Below are 18,393 nucleotides of genomic sequence, written 5' to 3'. Positions count from 1 at the left end.
AAGGGGTCACTCACTCTGCGGTAGCCCCCCCCCCCCGTCAAGGCACATATGAGAAGGCAGTCAGTGAACAACTTCCAGCCTGTCTGTCCCTTTCTCTGTCTCTCTCTGTCTCTGTCACCAGAAAAAAAAGCGTGGACTCTGAAGTCAGGCAGAATTTCAGTGGTAGCCTGCGACTGACTTGCTGTGTGTTTGTGAGCAAGACCCTCACTTTCTGAACTTCAGCGACTTCGCATATGAAAAGGGGAGGTTATAGTACTTCCTGTCTCAGGATGATTGTAGCCATTCATTAAACAAAAATTATTGAGCACCGGCTTCTAGTTGCTTGAGATAATAAGTGAATTTAACAGAAAAGGCCCATGTTTTTAAATGAAACAACAGGAAAAGCATATAGAAATCCCACCAAAACATTAGTCGTGGCCCTAACCCCCACTGACCCATAAAAGAGATGTGTCTTAAAGCCTTTGGGGTTGTGCAAATTGTGGCATTTACTAATTACAGCTGTTAGCAAAATCTGTTCAAAAGGGAGTCCAACACAGTGACATGGTCCCAAAAGAAGGAAAGATACAATAAAGTAAATACCTTCCACCTCTGGGTCCGCGGGTGCCTTGGTTCTCCTGCCCATAGGAGTGAGTCCGTGTGTGCACACGCGCACGCTTCCAGAGATTTCTGTGCATATTTCAGAATATGCAAGTTTTCTCTCCTTAAAGGAACAATGAACAAATGATTTTGCAACTCAGGGTCCACACACTTTGGCCCAAAATCTTTTCAGATTGCTTGTGAAAGGGAATGAATGTCTTTCTCCTTCACAGAGGTGAATTGCTGCTGTGGGATCTCACTCAGTCTTGGAGACGGAAATACACCCTTTTCAGTGCTTCATCAGAAGGGCAGAATCACTCACGAATTGTGTTTAACTTGTGTCCGTTACAAACTGAGGATGGCAAGCAGCTGCTGCTTTCCACGTCGATGGACAGAGACGTAAGAACGGCTTGTTCTCTGCTCAGCACTGAATTCACGGCAGTGGTTTGTGACTTAGATGGGATTAGAGGGCTGTTTCGAAGTGACCAACAGTTCTCATACCCAGTTTGTCTCCAGTTCCAGAGTTACTGATTGGCAGTAAACACAGTAACAGCAGAGAGGCAGGGGAAAGGCAGGGATCCACCAAGATGCCTTTTCGTTCAAGCAGATACGATAGTGAAGAGTAGACGTGCCGGGGAAGGAGGGGTGGGATCATCACGCTTTGGCTTTACTACATCCTTGTCTAGTTTAGGTAGCAGTCCTCTGCTCTTGGTGAGATCTCTTTAAGGCAGAATTGGCTTTAAGAGTCTGTGGCCTGATAAGCAATCAGTGAGTGCACAACTAAATGGAACAACTAAGTGGAACAAGTTGATTTTTCTCTCTTCTTCCCCTCTCTCGCTCACTCCCTCTCAAATCAGTGGGAATAAACAGGGTCTGTGGCCGTACTCTCTTGCAGTTAAGCTAGGCTCATTTGATAGACTTTCTCCCAAGTCCCTCTGTTAAACAAGTGACAGGTAAAAACTTAGTACTGCTCTGCCCTACCATATGCCAAGATATTTTGCTTTTTGAAATAACAGCTCTGATTTTCCCACTGTCCTAAGGCCATCTTTATTGCTTAGAGTTTGCCAAATAGGCTAATGCATTAGAGTGAAAAGGCCACTTGTAAATGGCAGGCCTGGGTTCTGGTTTATTAGTTGAATGGCCCTGAATTCCCTCACGATCTCTGGGAATAAATGTATGCTAAGATTCCTTTGAGCTCTACAACTTATTACTGGTGCTTTCTTTTTTCTAAGAGACACATTTCCAGTTCCTATTAGAATAGTTAAATTACATTATCCATATCTATGCTCTGAACCCATCCTATTTGAAATGTTGTCTTTTTCCTGTTTCTCTGATCTTTTTTGTATTTAGTCCCTAACCCTTCATCTTTCCAGGTAAAATGTTGGGACATGGCCACCCTGGAGTGCTGCTGGACCCTGCCTTCCCTCGGTGGCTTTGCCTACAGCCTGGCTTTCTCTCCTGTGGACACGGGCTGTTTGGCCATAGGTGTCGGGGATGGCATGATCCGTGTGTGGAATACATTCTCCATAAAGAACAACTATGATGTGAAAAATTTTTGGCAGGGCGTCAAGTCCAAGGTTACAGCGGTAAGGATGCTTTCTTTGAGCTTGCTATGAACTATTTTTCAAATAAGTAATTCTTTCTTAGAGAATATCTTTTCACTTAAACGAACTCTGTTGGGAATCACAGATTGTTCAAGAGTATTTTCAGTCAAGTTTGAGACCAGGAAAACATAAGGACCCTCTCTAACCAAACCCATTCTCTCCAAATTTAGGGTATAAAATTAAAGCTTTGGTCATGTCACCACATTTTCTAATTGTAAAAATCAGAAATAACCTGGTGTGCATTCATAGACACTACATTAAGTTCTAACCACATGTTTGAATGTATCAAACTATTAGAAATGATAATGCAGATCTTTACTTGATGTGGACAGATGTTAATGACTCAGGAAGCGTGCAAATGACAAAACACAGACAGCACATGACAAAAACCATATGTATAAGGTTTTCTTGTTTTTCTCCAAAGTGAAGACCCCTGTTATGGCCACTTAGTCTAAAAGCAATAAATGTGTGTGGTTTTAAAAGAAAACCATATAGTACAGGAGTGCAAAAGCGAAAACTTTTCCTACTCTGCCCTCCACTCCCTTCCCCCACTTTCATAACCCAGAGAACCGCTGCTGACAGTTTGTGATGCATCTGTCCAAATTTTTGTTAATTATTGAGAGAATCATATTTTCTAAACTGTTCTAGCAGCTCTTTCCCCCACTCAGTGGTGTATCATGTACATCGTTTATATGTTTCAACCTATTTTTGTTTTTTTGAATTGTGTATAAAGTTTATTCATAAAAAAAATTCTGGAAAAATACAGTAGTGGCAATGGGGTGTTTTGGATGGTGAGATAACTGGTGACTGTTCCTTTGTTCTTAGCACCTTTGTTTTTCTTAAATAACGAGAACATGTAAAATTAGAAGACACCGAGAGCAGGCGAGTTTTCCATTCAGCCGCTGAAGGACAACCCGAGAATTCCTTTAACAGTCTGCCCCCTCGTGTTTTTGTAGCTCTGCTGGCACCCAGCCAAGGAAGGCTGCTTAGCGTTTGGAACTGATGATGGAAAAGTGGGATTGTATGACACCTACTCCAGCAAGTAAGAGAAATAAACAGATGATTCTTTGTTTAGGCCAGAATGTCAGGGATGAAGTTTCGAGTTCAGAAACTTGGGCACGCATTAGAATCGACCCGGAAAGCCGCTTTAAGATTCCGGTTCTGACACCGGCTTGAAACTCAGAATTTAACTTAAAGAGAACAAAACATTTTTCAGGTGATGGGGGTTCAGCTCATCTTACCTATGGGAATATAAAGTATATTTGCTTTTCTTTTCCCTTAACTTTGTTTTAATTAAAGTTTCCGTGAACATTGAAAGCCTAGTACAAAGAACATCTCTGTAGCTAGATTCACGTTAACATCTTGCCATACTTGATTTATCTATGTAACTTAATTAACAGTAATTCCATAATATGATCTTATATCCAGCCATATACAAATTAAATAAAGTTTTATTGGAACCCAGCCACACTCATTTGTCTGTGTCCTGCCTGGGGCTGCTTTCCTGGCACCACAGCAGTGGGCTGATTGTGACAGGGCCACATGGCTCAGAAGGCCCGAAAGCGCCACCGTCTGGCTCCTTGCTAGGTACGTTTGCCTACCCCCGTTGTAGATTCTTTGCTTTCAGTGAGAATCATATACTGCAGGGCGAACGTTTTTGCAATTATTCTAAGTACTTATATATAATCTTTCAAAGAAGCATTTAAGAAAGTAAAACTATATATTAATTTAAATAGCTGTGTCATCATAAAATTGCCTACTAATTCTATTACATTAATTTCTTCTGGTAATTTAAAGCTAAATATTCAAACTAACACTAGAAAAGGTATGAAGCAGGAGGAAGGGAGTTGCTACATACATAGTCTTGGGCATTCACCCAGAACTGCCATTCTTCTTTCACGAAAAAGACCTGGTCTGTTGTCTAGAATGATAATAGTAAGTATGTCACCAGCTAGACAGTCATAGGTTCTGGGCCCTGGGATTCCAGAATTATACAAAGAATACAGTACACACTAAAGGGAATAACCGTACTGCCTTTTACTGACACATTACACATATTATTTCTTAATCACCATAGCAACCTTAAAAAGTATCCTTGAGACCAAGGTTTCTTTAAAAAAAAAAGGTCCATCCACATTATACTGAGTGAAATAAGTAAATCAGAAAAAACTCAAAATTGTATGATTCCATACATAGATGGGACATAAAATTGAAACTCATGGACATGGAAAAGAGTGTGGTGGTTACGGGGGGGGGGGGGGGGGGGGGAGAGACATAAAGAAAACCAAATAGGTGACAGGACAATTTGACTTCGGGCGATGGGTATACAACATAATCAAACGTCAAAATGAGATGTTTTCTCTGACTCTATGTACTCTAATTGATCAATGTCACCCTGTTAAAATTGTCTAAATATAATTTTTTTTAAAAAATCAAAAACTTGAAAATCTGTCTAAGATCTTGTCTTAGTTTAAGAATGTGATGTTAATGATATTTAGGGTAAAACTAAAATGACTTGCAATCTTTTACTTGAATATGAGGTGGATACATTGGCATGATGATAACATACGCCTAGCAGTGACCTTCGTTCTGGGCTGTGCAGTTTGCATTTTCTATCTAATCCTATTTTTCTCTTGTGATAGCCTTTATCACTGCTCTATAAATACTGTAATATTAGAATATTTACATTTAAATAAAGTGGACAACTCGGAGAGGGGGGGGGAATGATTACAAACTGGCCAGATGAGTTGGTCAGCTGAGGGGAGGGGTATAACTTTTTTCTGGGTAAAGTGTATTTGAGACTTACTCATTTTGTTCATAGGTATCATTGCATGATATGTTATTTAAGTATTTGCTTCTTTGCAAACAGCAATTTGAAGAAGGTTACTATTATTATTTTTCTCCAATATCAGTAACTAAGTTTCTAATAGGGACCTTTTAGAAAAAAAATGTGTTTCTTTCACTTTTTGTTTCAATCTTTTTGTTTGTGACCCCCTTTCCTTTCAGACCTCCACAGATTTCTAGCACATATCATAAGAAGACTGTGTACAGTTTAGCCTGGGGGCCACCAATACCCGCCACGTCCCCTGGTAAGTGTCTGAGCCATTCTCTTACAAATGCTCGAGTCGTCCCTTACTTTCAGTTTAATCCTAGGATATTCAGGAGTCATAAATATTCTGGTGCAGTGACTGCTTATGCTGGCTGCTGTGTCCCTGGGGGTCCATGAGGGCCGTCGTGATGGGTGATAAGTCAGAAACCATTCAGCCATAAGCCTCCCTAAACTCCAAGGCAGACTAAGGATTTCTCCAGTGATCTCTCTTTGCCTTTCATTGTATTCCAACCTTTCCCCTTCCAGCCCATCAGCCTTGTCTTTCTCTTATTTCTACAGTCATAGTTCTTTCAGAGTATCTTTTAAAATGTGTGCTCAGCGAAAATCTTTAGGAAAGGTCTCTTTCTCGCTACAACACTAAAATCATTTCTTTGAGGACAGCTCCTTAGAATTAGTCATAGGAAGTGTTATAGCTCCATATGCCCAAAGAATAGAGTACTTATTTCTGAAAGAAAAGATAAATTCTCAAAAAATCTGAGTACATGTATTCTGATTCCAACTTTGGCTCCCTACTATTTTGAATGGCAAAAGAATGTTTAAAACAAATGTTGCATTATAACTATTAATGTAGCATTATTAGTATCATTTTTACTTCTACTCCCGACAACTATGTTCAGATGCAAAGAACTGTGGCTTTATGACAATGTATTAATGTAATACTTGTAAACCAATTGATAGTATGACGTGCTCATACTATAGCTGGTGGAGTGCAAAAGTGACCAGGTTCGGTATCTGATACAGGAGAAGGAGACAGACCTTCGCTCACTTTGTACAGCTGTGGAGGGGAGGGGCTTGTCTTACAGCACAACCCCTGGAAACTCAATGGAGAGGCCTTTGACATCAACAAACTCATCAAGGACACCAATTCAATCAAAGTAAGTTCTTGTGGTCTCAAGCCTTCTCTTGATCTCCATATCTTTGTTTCCTGCCTTACATAATAAATGCCATTATTAGCAAGATCTGTTATGCTCAGATTTCTTAGATGTTCTTAAAAAACTCAGTGAGTGTATATTATAACACATGTCTTAGAATTCTTTATCCTTAATTAGAGCAAGGAACTTAACCAAAAAGAAAAATGCATTGTCTCAGTTGCAGTGGTGCTCCAGTATAAACTTTCAGATCTTGGAATCAAAGCGTCCCTTCTGGCCAGCACTTCCTCCACAGGGAGGCCTTTGCATAATACGGTGTCCCACTGTGGCTGCGGGGTATTTCACTCAAGGTGGAATTGTCATTTGTTTTTAATTTTTTGTACAGATTTACTCAAAAGCTGCAAAAATACTACAGAAAATTCCCTGTTTTCCCTGACTCAGATTCCTGCATCTAATCACATGTGCTTTTCATGCCAGACTGCTTTTGAAGTGAAATCGTAAATGCGGCCTATGATTTCTTACTCTTTCAAATGAGCATTTTTTATTGTTGCTCATTATTTTTGTATGGCTAGCATACAAATAACTCCATTTAATCACAAATGGAATTATTTTTATTGACTACATTCTTCCATTGTCTTAAATATTATCTGAACATTAACATTCAGCAATAAATAAAAGAGACCAAGTTCCCGTTCCTAATGAGCTTTGAGTTTCCTGGCAGTTGCGTATCTGGGTCAGAAGCTCTTCCAGGAGTTGGGGCTGGAAGTAGAAATCTAGAATCCCCTTATGTGGATGGTAGCCGAAGCAGCTGCAGGTGTGTATGAGCTGGTCGAAAGAGACGGAAGGCAAGCCCTGGCCGGTTGGCTCAGTGGTAGAGCATCGGCCTGGCGTGCAGAAGTCCCGGGTTCGATTCCCGGCCAGGGCACACAGGAGAAGCGCCCATCTGCTCCACCCCTCCCCCTCCTTCCTCTCTGTCTCTCTCTTCCCCTCCCGCAGCCAAGGCTCCATTGGAGCAATGATGGCCCGGGCGCTGGGGATGGCTCCATGGCCTCTGCCCCAGGCGCTAGAGTGGCTCTGGTCACAACAGAGCGTCGCCCCTGGTGGGCGTGCCAGGTGGATCCCGGTCGGGCACATGCGGGAGTCTGTCTGACTGTCTCTCCCTGTTTCCAGCTTCAGAAAAATACAAAAAAAAAAAGAGAGACAGAAGGCAGAGGGCCCAGGCAGCCCTGGGGAACACCAACATAGAGAGATCAGAGAGGCATGAAGAGAAATAGAAGGGTAGGAGGAAAACAAGGGCAGTGTGTTGTCAACGCCAGCAGATGCGTTTCAGTCTTCAAAGGGGGATAAAAATCATTTTAATGAAGTTCATTTTACAACAGTAGGCATTGTAGACATTTAGTATTTACTGGCTTCTTTTTGTCCCAAATAGGAAATTACAATTAGAACATTTGCTCTTCGTAATTCTTTGGTTAATCATGTAGCTTATTTACAAGAATGGCTGCTGTGTAATTAGAACATTTTTAAACTCTAGGAATTTTTTTTCTAATGCTGTCATCATTGATTTGTAAGATATATGAAGAGAAGAGCAATGTTTTTAGCCAAGATGGTTTCTTTTGCTTTCTAGTACAAGTTGCCCGTACACACAGAGATCAGCTGGAAAGCAGATGGCAAAATCATGGCTCTTGGCAATGAAGACGGGTATGTGTTTGTTTCTTTTAAAAAAAAGACTTTGTGATGGCACATACATTTGATCACAAGCTGGCTCTTGCCATCTGTAATGTTAGTTGGAGAAGCCCAGCTGTATTTGATATTCTGAAATGTCCTAGATATCTGTGAATGATCCAGGAGCTCTCTGCATCTTGGAGAATTACAAATAAGTTGGGTGTTTTCATTCCAAAGCATGTTTGCCGTCTCTCTGGCTATTTTGTGTTTCCCGAAATGCTCGTCTCTGCACTGAAGTGCCTGCACCCCCTCCGTGTCACTGGAGTAAGCCTAGGCGCAGGTCCTGCAGAGGTCAGCGTGCCCCTCCGTGTTGTCCACAGTAACGCAGTCCTGATTCGGCCACTGAAGTGCCTGCACCCCCTCCGTGTCACTAGAGTAAGCCTAGGCACAGGGCCTGCGGAGGTCAGCATGTCCTTCCGTGTTGTCCACAGTAACGCTGTCCTGATCCGGCCACTGAAGTGCCTGCATCCCCTCCGTGTCACTAGAGTAAGCCTAGACACAGGGCCTGCGGAGGTCAGCGTGCCCCTCCGTGTTGTCCACAGTAACGCTGTCCTGATTCAGCCACTGAAGTGCCTGCACCCCCTCCGTGTCACTAGAGTAAGCCTAGACACAGGGCCTGCGGAGGTCAGCGTGCCCCTCCGTGTTGTCCACAGTAATGCTGTCCTGATTCAGCCACTGAAGTGCCTGCACCCCCTCCGTGTCACTAGAGTAAGCCTAGGCACAGGGCCTGCGGAGGTCAGCATGTCCTTCCGTGTTGTCCACAGTAACGCTGTCCTGATTCGGCCACTGAAGTGCCTGCATCCCCTCCGTGTCACTAGAGTAAGCCTAGACACAGGGCCTGCAGAGGTCAGTGTGCCCTTCCGTGTTGTCCGCAGTAACGCTGTCCTGATTCGGCCACCGGTTCATTCATTCTTCCCGTAGCTTCTCCACAGCACTGTTTATTACAAGAGCCTGATAAGCACAACTTTCCAAAGACGTCTGGGATTTTTCAAAGCTGAAAGTATTTGTTTGAGACACAACCTTTTGTACCTGGTTCTTTGTAAGAGTAACGTCCGCAGCGATAGATAGGGTTATCCTCTTCCTTGACTGATATCAGGATTGAAGGAGGTACCTGCTTGTGATGACTGTAAATTGATTATTCACCTTTCTTGTCTTGGTGTGTTTCTTATTTCAGATCAATAGATATATTTCAGGTCCCCAACTTGAAACTGATCTGCACCATCCAGCAGCATCACAAGCTGGTGAACACCATCAGCTGGCACCATGAGCACGGCAGCCAGCCAGAGCTGAGCTACCTCATGGCCTCCGGCTCCAACAACGCGGTCATTTATGTGCACAACCTGAAGACTGTCGTAGGTACTGTGCTGTCTTCCTCCTGGGCAGCTGTCACCTGTTCAGCTACTTTCCATTCCAGTCTGTGCACCTTTTCACTTTCTCTTTTGCTATTAGAATAAGTGGTTTTTTAATTTTTTTTCTGTTTTCAAAGGTAATATATTCATCTTACTTAAAATGAGAAGATTTTCAAATATGACAGATGGGAAGAAAGCAAAGTTCTTCCCCTAATTTCATCTCTGCCTAATAACCTATGTTATCAGTATGCTACGTGTGTTCTCCAGATTTTTTAAAATTGATTTTAGGGAGAGGGAGAGAGGAAGGGAAAGAGAGAAAGAGAGAGAAACATCAGTTTGTTGTTCCACTTATGCATTTTGTTGATTGATTCTTATCTGTGCCTTGGCCAGGATCGAACCCACAACCTTGGTATATCAGAACAATGCTCTAACCAACTGAGCTACCCAGCCAGGGCCTCCAGATTTTTTTAAAAATGATTATTGCCAAATGACCCTCTGAAAAGACTGTTCCAGCTTCTAGCCTCATCCTGTAGTGTCTGAGTACTTTACGCACACGGCACGTCCCGTGTCTGAGCACTTTACGCACACAGGACGTCCCGTGTCTGAGCACTTTACGCACACGGCACGTCCCGTGTCTGAGCACTTTACGCACACGGCACGTCCCGTGTCTGAGCACTTTACGCACACGGCACGTCCCGTGTCTGAGCACTTTACGCACACGGCACGTCCCGTGTCTGAGCACTTTACGCACACGGCACGTCCCGTGTCTGAGTACTTTACGCACACAGGACATCCCGTGTCTGAGTACTTTACGCACACGGCGCATCCCGTGTCTGAGTACTTTATGCACACAGGACATCCCGTGTCTGAGTACTTTACGCACACGGCGCATCCCGTGTCTGAGTACTTTACGCACACAGGACATCCCGTGTCTGAGTACTTTACGCACACGGCGCATCCCGAGTCCGAGTACTTTACGCACACGGCGCATCCCGAGTCCGAGTACTTTACGCACACGGCGCATCCCGTGTCCGAGTACTTTACGCACACGGCGCATGCCGTGTCCGAGTACTTTACGCACACGGCACATCCCGAGTTTGACACACACAGCACATCCCGAGTCTGAGTACTTTACGCACACGGCACATCCCGAGTCTGAGTACTTTACGCACACGGCACATCCCGAGTTTGACACACACAGCACATCCCGAGTCTGAGTACTTTACGCACACGGCACATCCCGAGTCTGAGTACTTTACACACACGGCACATCCCACTCACAGGTTTGGCTGCGCCCACTTCCCACAGTCCTGTGAGGTAGTTTGTTCTCCTCCTTTCCCCTTGTCTTTCAGAGAGCAATCCGGAGTCTCCAGTGACCATCACAGAGCCCTACCGGACCCTCTCGGGGCACACAGCCAAGATTACCTGCCTGGCGTGGAGCCCGCACCATGATGGAAGGCTGGTGTCTGCCTCCTATGATGGTACAGCTCAGGTGCGGTGTGTCTCTGGTTCTGGTTCGGTGGGTTCTTCACTGTGTACCCTCACTGATACTCTTTCCCCTAGATGGGTATGTTTTTCCTTCCCTCACTGTTGTCTTTTATAGAAGGCATTTTAGTATTATCCTGCATATCTGGGCCCTTGACAGACTAAGATTGGGAGGGGTTTTTTACTTAAATGAAAAGGAAATTATTAATAGGAACTAGCTAAATTCTAGTATCTTAAATTTCATTCTGACCTGCTGTCAGTAATGATGGACTTATAAATTGATATGAAAAGCACTTGTTCAAACACAGAAATGGTGGCTAAATAAATTGGTAAGTCAGAAATCTCCAGCCCGACCAGGCGGTGGTGCAGTGGAAAAAGCTTCAGCCTGGGACACAGAGGACCCAGGTTTGAAACCCTGAGGGCGCCAGCTTGAGCGTGGACTCACCAGCTTGAGTGCGGGGTCACCTACTTGAGTGTGAGATCGTAGATACGACCCCAAGGTCGCTGGCTTGAGCAAGGGGACTCGCTCTGCTGTAGCACCCCTCCCCCCATCAAGGCACATAGGAGTAATCAATGAACAACTAAGGTGCCACAACAAAGAGTTGATGCTTCTCATCTCTCTCCCTTTCTGTCTGTCTGTCCCCATCTGTCCCTCTCTCTGTCTCTGTCTCTCTCACTAAAAAAAAAGAAAGAAAGAAATCTCCAGGTTCTAAAAATGAAAGATGGCATGCCAAGCCAGAACTGTGAGGCAGGAGTTTGGGACTAGAACCAGAATAGAACTTAGGAGCTGAAGGGCAGAGACCCCTGCGGGAGATGTCGAGCTCAGTGTCGAATGTAACTGAGCTATCTGCGCAAAGCTGACAGGAAGGGCTGCCCTCTGTGAAGTTGAGTACTGGTATGATTCAGGAAACAGCAAGGACACTGATCAGTCGCCCGATACTTGGGGACAAAAGACTCCCCTATGAGAAATTATAGCCCTAAGTATGTACCTCCCATGCAGGTGTGGGCTGAGTTGGAATTCCCTTCATAAATGGCACACAGGACTACTACAGATAGTGAGGTCCATGGCCACCACTAGAGGCTCACTCAGAGCCACCCGCAGGAGACAGCACCCTCTGATATTGAACTCCTAAGAGAATATTATAAATCATAAGAGGAAATAAATGTGCACAGATTTATTTTTTTTTAAATTTTAACTTGCCCCCGGAACAATTAGAATGACCAGAAATCGTCTCTTCTGCCCCGGGACTTTGGGTTTCAGGTGTGGGACACTCTCCGGGAAGAGCCCCTGTGCAATTTCCGAGGACATCGAGGTCGACTGCTCTGCGTGGTGTGGTCCCCCCTGGATCCAGACTGCATCTACTCGGGGGCAGATGACTTCTGTGTGTACAAGTGGATCGCTTCCATGCAAGAGCATTCCCGGCCTCCTCAAGGTCAGTGAGAACCTGGAGCCCATAGGTGCTTGCCGGCTGCCCCTCTCCCTTCCCTAGGAATAGGCTGGTCAGGGACAACAAGGCAGACATTCGGGCAGGGCAGCTGTGACAGCGCGGCAGGTGGGTAGAGCCCGTGCCAGGGAGGCAGCCACAAGGGGCCTGAGGACCGCACCCAAACACACTGCGCACAGAAATGAGGGGATATTTCAGAATGAGTATGAAGCAATAAAATACCCCCTAGTTTTTGTGAGCAGTGTAGTAACAAGTATACCTGGCACCCGGCTCTCGGTTTCTAAGTACCATTCTCTGTTAAAAGGGACCAATCAGGGCTTCTTGGAGAAATGGCTAATTCCAAGTTGGGACAGGAAAAATACAAGATGAACCTAGAACATCATTTTATACCACAAAGGAGGAAGGTGCTCAAGGAACTGAGCTACATCAAAAAGACAAGCCAACTCCACTAACCAAATCTGGGACAGTTTGTGCTTAAAAATAATTAACAGGAGGATTGTGTTCCTGGCTATGAAAGATGAACTGGTATCAGACCTGCCCACTCATCATAAACAGCTAGATAAATACACTATATATTAAATAACTAGAAATGTCTCCAAAGAAATGAAATGATATATCCACACAGGACTTGTAAAAGAAGGCTCATGGCAGCTTTATCCCAAATACCCATCAACCAGTAAACAAACTGTGACATATCTTTAAAATAGGATTTTTTTCTTTAGTAAAAGAAAAGTAACTATTGATACAACGAAATGGGTGGATCTCACAAAATATTATGCTGAGCAAAAGAAGCCAACACAAAAGACTACATACTATACAATTCTAATATACAGCACGAAATATAATTATACACAATATGAAATTGTCAAATAGGCGGGTGGAGGGAAATCTGAGAGAATTAACAGCCCTGTAACCTTCAAGTTTCAAGTCATGTAACCAAAGGAAAAGTGAGCCTGTTCCGGGCTGAAGGAAACGAGAGCGAGCGTGGTGCATGGCTCCTCTCGCTGTGAGAGACCCGGGCCAGGCTGGGGAAGCCTGAGTGGAGTGTGGGGCGGGCGGTAGTGATGTCCGTGTTCATTTCCAGATGTTAATGGCTGAGCCGGATTGATGTAGGAGACTGCCCGTGTTCGTGGGACACACGCTGAACTGTTCAGGGATAATTAGGCATGGGATTTATGATTTAATGAAGTCCCAGAAGAGGCTGGTTTGGCTTGGTTAACATTTTTGTAATGTAACTAAAAATCCATTGTGAAGGAAGGGAAAGGGTAAGAATGCTATTCAAAAACAGTGATTGTGGTTTGGAGATGATCTCTTAGAGCACTTTAAACCAGGAATATATATTTTTGTCTTTTTTTTTCATTGTGATTCCTATAGGCAAGAAAAGTATTGAATTAGAGAAAAAAAGGCTCTCTCAACCTAAGCCAAAGCCGAAAAAGAAGAAGAAGCCCACGTCACGAGTGTCCACGAAGCAGGAGTCCGAGGGCAATGAGGACACGAGCGCGAGGGAGAGCGCGGGGCCCGTGGAGAACGGCAGCGTGTCGGACCAGGAGGGGGAGGAGGAGGCCCGGGAGCCAGAGGCGCCCTGTGCTGCTGCCTGCGCAGGTATGTGCCCGAGTCCCTGTCACTCACTCTCTGGGACTGCGTGGTTGGTCGTTACCAGGAAACTAAGGGAAGTCCTTACTCAGTGTGAAACTGCTCTGCTCTGACCTGCCTGCTGCCCCTCTCCTTAACTTAGCTGGGATTCCGGTGCCCTTGGTAACTACAGTAGGTATTCTTCAAAGGGCGTCGTTAAGCCTCCAAACACCTTTGAGTTGTTATTGGGGATTTGGTGGATGATTGGGATAGAAATGTTGTAGTCAAGTTCTGTAGAGAAACTTACAACCTGGGCAGGGTAAGCCTGTGGGACAGAGCAGAGCCCGGGGCACATACCTAACTTACATGGGAGAAGTTCTGACGTTTTGACATCACCATCCACATTTACTGAAAGAAACCAATTCTCACAAATATCTGATCTAGAAGCTATAAATAGAAGCAGTGACTCATGGTTAATTCTAAAACAGCATTTTGGCCTGACCAGGTGGTGGCGCAGTGGATAGAGTGTCAGACTGGGACATGGAGGACCCAGGTTCAAAACCCCAAGGTCGCCAGCTTGAGCATGGGTTCATCAGCTTAAGCCCAAGGTCGCTGGCTTGAGCAAGGGGTCACTCACTCTGCTGTAGCCCACCAGTCAAGGCACATATGAGAAAGCAATCAATGAACAACTAAGGTGCTGCAATGAAGAATTGATGCTTCTCATCTTTTTCCTGTCTGTCTGTCCCTCTGTCTCTGTCACACACACACACACAAAAATAAATAAATAAATAAATATATATATATATATATATATATAGTATCTTGATGTGACAGAATTAAAGGGGCCAAAATAAATGGTACAGAGTCCATCCCAAGGGGTGACTTGTTGGACCTATTGTTTGGATTTATTTTTTAGGTTCATCAAAATGGCTGCACAGAAAACATCCTTTGCCCCTGTAGATCAACAGCTGGTTGACGTGCATGGTTGTGGGGTGCTCAGGATTATGACTCCATATCACACACCCTCAGTCTTTTCTGTTAGTAAAGTTGTTCCTTGTTTGTGTAATCAAACATGCAATTAGTACTTTGTCATCTAACTATGTAAAAAGTCCTTTGTCACCTGAGCAAAGTCTAAAGTTATGGAGGCTTGAGGCTTATACCTTTTCCTTAGCTCAGTTAGGTCAAGTTGTAAGCAGTGAACTGCGAGAATCCTGTTACACTGAGGTGAGAGGGGACAGCGCCCACGCTTCCTTTCCAAAGTATTTTTCTCATATTCTGAGTAATAGATAAAATTGCAACATTAAACCTACTATCGTTTTTAATTTTTACAAAGAACTAGATTCTGCATTGTCCTTATCCAAACTTTTTTTTTCTATGATGTAGTTTCTCGAGAAGCAGTTCCCTGCCCTCCAGGTTCCTTAGGCTTAGAAAAGCCAAAAGTCACTGTTAATAACAAATTCGCTTCACTGAATAAGGACCCACCTAAAGACAAGCCAGGTGGGTATCTACTAAATAGAATACTTTGTTAAAACATCCTCAGATGTTACATGTAACTGAAAACTCAACAGTGTGGGTGGCTGGGTTGTTTTGAAGTTTTCAATATCTATTTTGATTATATTAATTTGGGGTCATGCTTTTTTAAACATTTGAAACTTGATTGGAAGTGTCATTCTGCAGTTGTTGCTACATGTTCACATGCTTGTGTTAGGAACATTGCCTCAAGCTGATGTGATGTGAAAGCTTCTTCATAATAGTAGGGACTTCCTGTGCCCAGCAGATCCCTCCAGCAGGCGACATTCACACAGGGGGCGTTCAGTGTTGTGCTTCTGATCAGCTGTTCTTCAGTCTGCACTTCTGTTACATTTCAGAAGCCTTGGTCAAGAAGCGCAAAGCCCGTTCCATGCTTCCACTGAGCACAAGCCTGGACCACAGGTCCAAAGAGGAGCTTCACCAGGACTGTTTGGTACTAGCAGCTGCAAGACATTCCAAAGGTACAGAAATGCCCTTCTTTGGCCCCCGTGTAGTCCTCCGGAAACTGGTACACAAGAGGCTTACTTGTTGAGTGGAGGCTTCCCTGTCCCGCACTCCACGGCAAAAGGCTTACTTGTTGGGTGGAGGCTTCCCTGTCCCGCACTCCACGGCAAGAGGCTTACTTGTTGAGTGGAGGCTTCCCTGTCTCACACTCCACGGCAAGAGGCTTACTTGTTGAGTGGAGGCTTCCCTGTCCCACACTCCACGGCAAGAGGCTTACTTGTTGAGTGGAGGCTTCCCTGTCCCGCACTCCACGCCAGGCTCCCTTTCCTGCCCTCTCACACTCCCCAGTGCCTTCGGTAGGTGATGCTCTGCTTCTGTTGTTACAAATCACGTTGTTACCGGAAACTGTGTGCTGGAGTCAGAATGCTGGCTTAAGTATCTCAGCATGAGTCAGTAATATCTTCATGTACAAACAAAATTTGCTTAGTAGAAATATATACCGCAATATAGAAGTTCCTTTAACCCTCTGAGTAGTATAAACATTCATGTACGTCCTCAGATTGCACAAAAATTTTTATTTTAAAAACGTGTAAGGCAAATATATGTTCTTTTCATAAATTGGTTATCAAACAAACATGATTTTAAGTTAATAAAACTGTAACTGGAACTGATTTCATTTTTTTGAAAAAAACTCACTCCTGGGGGTCAGCGAGCATAAAAAAAACTCACTACTCAAAGGGTTAAGAAGAATTATGAGGTGAGTAAAGAGGGACAAACATATACCCCACATAGGTGGGATATAAAACTGAGACTTACAGACACAGATAAAAGTAAAGCGGTTCCCAGAGGGAGGGGTGGGGGGTAGAAAGGGACAAATACAGTGATGGAACATGATTTGACTGGGTGATGGGTGCACAACGCAGTCAACAGTTCAAATGCTGTAGAAATGTTCACCTGAAACCTATTGATCAGTGAAACTTACTGATCAATGTCACCTCATTAAATTTAATTTCTAAATAAAGAAAAAAAGTATGGAAGTTTTTGTTTACAGGAAATATTTTGGTTTTAATTTTTCAAAGCCATCATTCTAACACCCAGTCCTCCATTTGTCCCCAAGGCCACACTGTGATTAGTTTGTTGTCTCCCTCCTGAGGTACTTCATGCTCTTATTATACACATAGCCCTCTTTTGGGAACTTTGTGATGACTTCTTATAATTTACACAATTAACCATGTAGTTTTACATTATTTTCCTTATGGGAAAATTACTCAGTTAATTTTTTAAAAAAGGAGAATGAATACTGAATCCTTTTGTGGTAGAGCAGGGGTCGGAAACCTATGGCTCATGAACCAGATGTGGCTCTTTTGGTGGCTGCATCTGACTCTCAGACAAATCTTTAATAAAGTAACAATGTTAAAAATATAAAACATTCTCATGTATTACAATCCATTCATTTCCTACTACTCATGTTCATGGTTGCGGGTGGCTGGAGCCAATCACAGCTGTCCTCCGGGACAACACCAAATTTTTATTGAATAATGCATAACATACACAGGTCATTGTATGGCTCCCATGGAATTACATTTTAAAATATGTGGCGTTCATGGCTCTCTCAGCCAAAAAGGTTCCCGACCCCTGTGGTAGAGCCTAGTGATCATCAAGGACTCTTTCTTTTTTTTTAAGAGGCAGGGAGGCAGAGACAGATTCCCACATGTGCCCCGACCAAGATCCACCCAGCAGGTTCCCTGCAGGGCAGTGCTCTGCCCATCTGGGGTTGCTGCTTCGTTGCTTGGCAACTGAGCTAGTTTAGCACCTAAGGCAAGGCCATGGAGCCATCCTCAGCGCCAAGGGACAACTTGCTTGAACCATTCGAGCCATGACTGCAGTAAGTGAAAGAAAAAGAGAGAAAAAGGAGAAGGTTGGAGAAGAAGATGGTTGCTTCTCCTGTGTGCCCTGACCAGAAATCGAACCCGGAACTTCCACACACCAAGCCGACACTCTACCAATGAGCCAACTAGCCAGGGCCAAGCACATTTCTGTCGTGTGTGTGTGTGTGTGTGTGTGTGTGACAGACAGAGACAGATAGGGACAGACAGACAGGAAGGAAGAGAGATAAGCATCGATTCTTCGTTGCGGCACCTTAGTAGTTTATTGATTGCTTTCTCATATGTGCCTTGACGGGGGGAGGGGCACTACTGTAGAGCGAGTGACCCCTTACTCAAGCCAGCCACCTTAGGCTTCAAGCCAGTGACCTTTGGGCTCAAGCCATTGACTACAGGGTCATGGTTATGGTCCCACACTCAAACTGGGACCCCACACTCAAGACGGATAAGCCTGCACTCAAGCCAATGACCTCAGGGTTTCGAACCTGGGTCCTCTGCATCCCAGTCCGACACTCTATTCACTGTGCCACCGCCTGGTCAGGCCCAAGGACATTTCTTTACTTACTGTTTTTGATTTTTGGTTTGTACAGCATTTAAATACATGTTAAATTTGGGGTTGGCTTTTTAAATTCTTTCCTCCCCCCCCCCCCAAGTCCTTCTTTGAGCAAATTAAAAACTAAATTGTCTCAGTGGATTGGCGTAACCTAAGCTTAACAAAACTGGAAATATTTTCATATTTGGCTGCCTTTATAACCTGCAGGGGTCTCTGTTAGGGTCAACAGGGCATGGGTCTCTTAGGGTCTGA

General features: G+C 44.2%; 1 protein-coding gene across 2 annotated transcripts in view; it reads left to right on the top strand.

Moving 5' to 3' along the window:
* GEMIN5 (gem nuclear organelle associated protein 5) overlaps positions 1-18,393 on the top strand; it is a 42,364-nt gene that overhangs the window by 9,433 nt on the left and 14,538 nt on the right. For both annotated transcript variants that reach the window (XM_066273101.1, XM_066273100.1), the window contains exons 7-18: positions 810-975; positions 1,950-2,162; positions 3,137-3,222; positions 5,187-5,269; positions 6,031-6,164; positions 7,783-7,856; positions 9,055-9,236; positions 10,582-10,721; positions 11,976-12,147; positions 13,534-13,761; positions 15,115-15,228; positions 15,600-15,722. In XM_066273101.1, the coding sequence (XP_066129198.1) occupies positions 810-975; positions 1,950-2,162; positions 3,137-3,222; positions 5,187-5,269; positions 6,031-6,164; positions 7,783-7,856; positions 9,055-9,236; positions 10,582-10,721; positions 11,976-12,147; positions 13,534-13,761; positions 15,115-15,228; positions 15,600-15,722 (1,715 nt within the window). The remainder of the gene's footprint in view (positions 1-809; positions 976-1,949; positions 2,163-3,136; positions 3,223-5,186; positions 5,270-6,030; positions 6,165-7,782; positions 7,857-9,054; positions 9,237-10,581; positions 10,722-11,975; positions 12,148-13,533; positions 13,762-15,114; positions 15,229-15,599; positions 15,723-18,393) is intronic.

The sequence above is a fragment of the Saccopteryx bilineata genome, chromosome 4, assembly GCF_036850765.1.
Source record: "Saccopteryx bilineata isolate mSacBil1 chromosome 4, mSacBil1_pri_phased_curated, whole genome shotgun sequence".
Lineage (NCBI taxonomy): Eukaryota > Metazoa > Chordata > Mammalia > Chiroptera > Emballonuridae > Saccopteryx > Saccopteryx bilineata.
The sequence above is the reverse complement of the archived record's forward strand: the minus strand, read 5'-3'. Positions and strand labels throughout refer to the sequence as shown.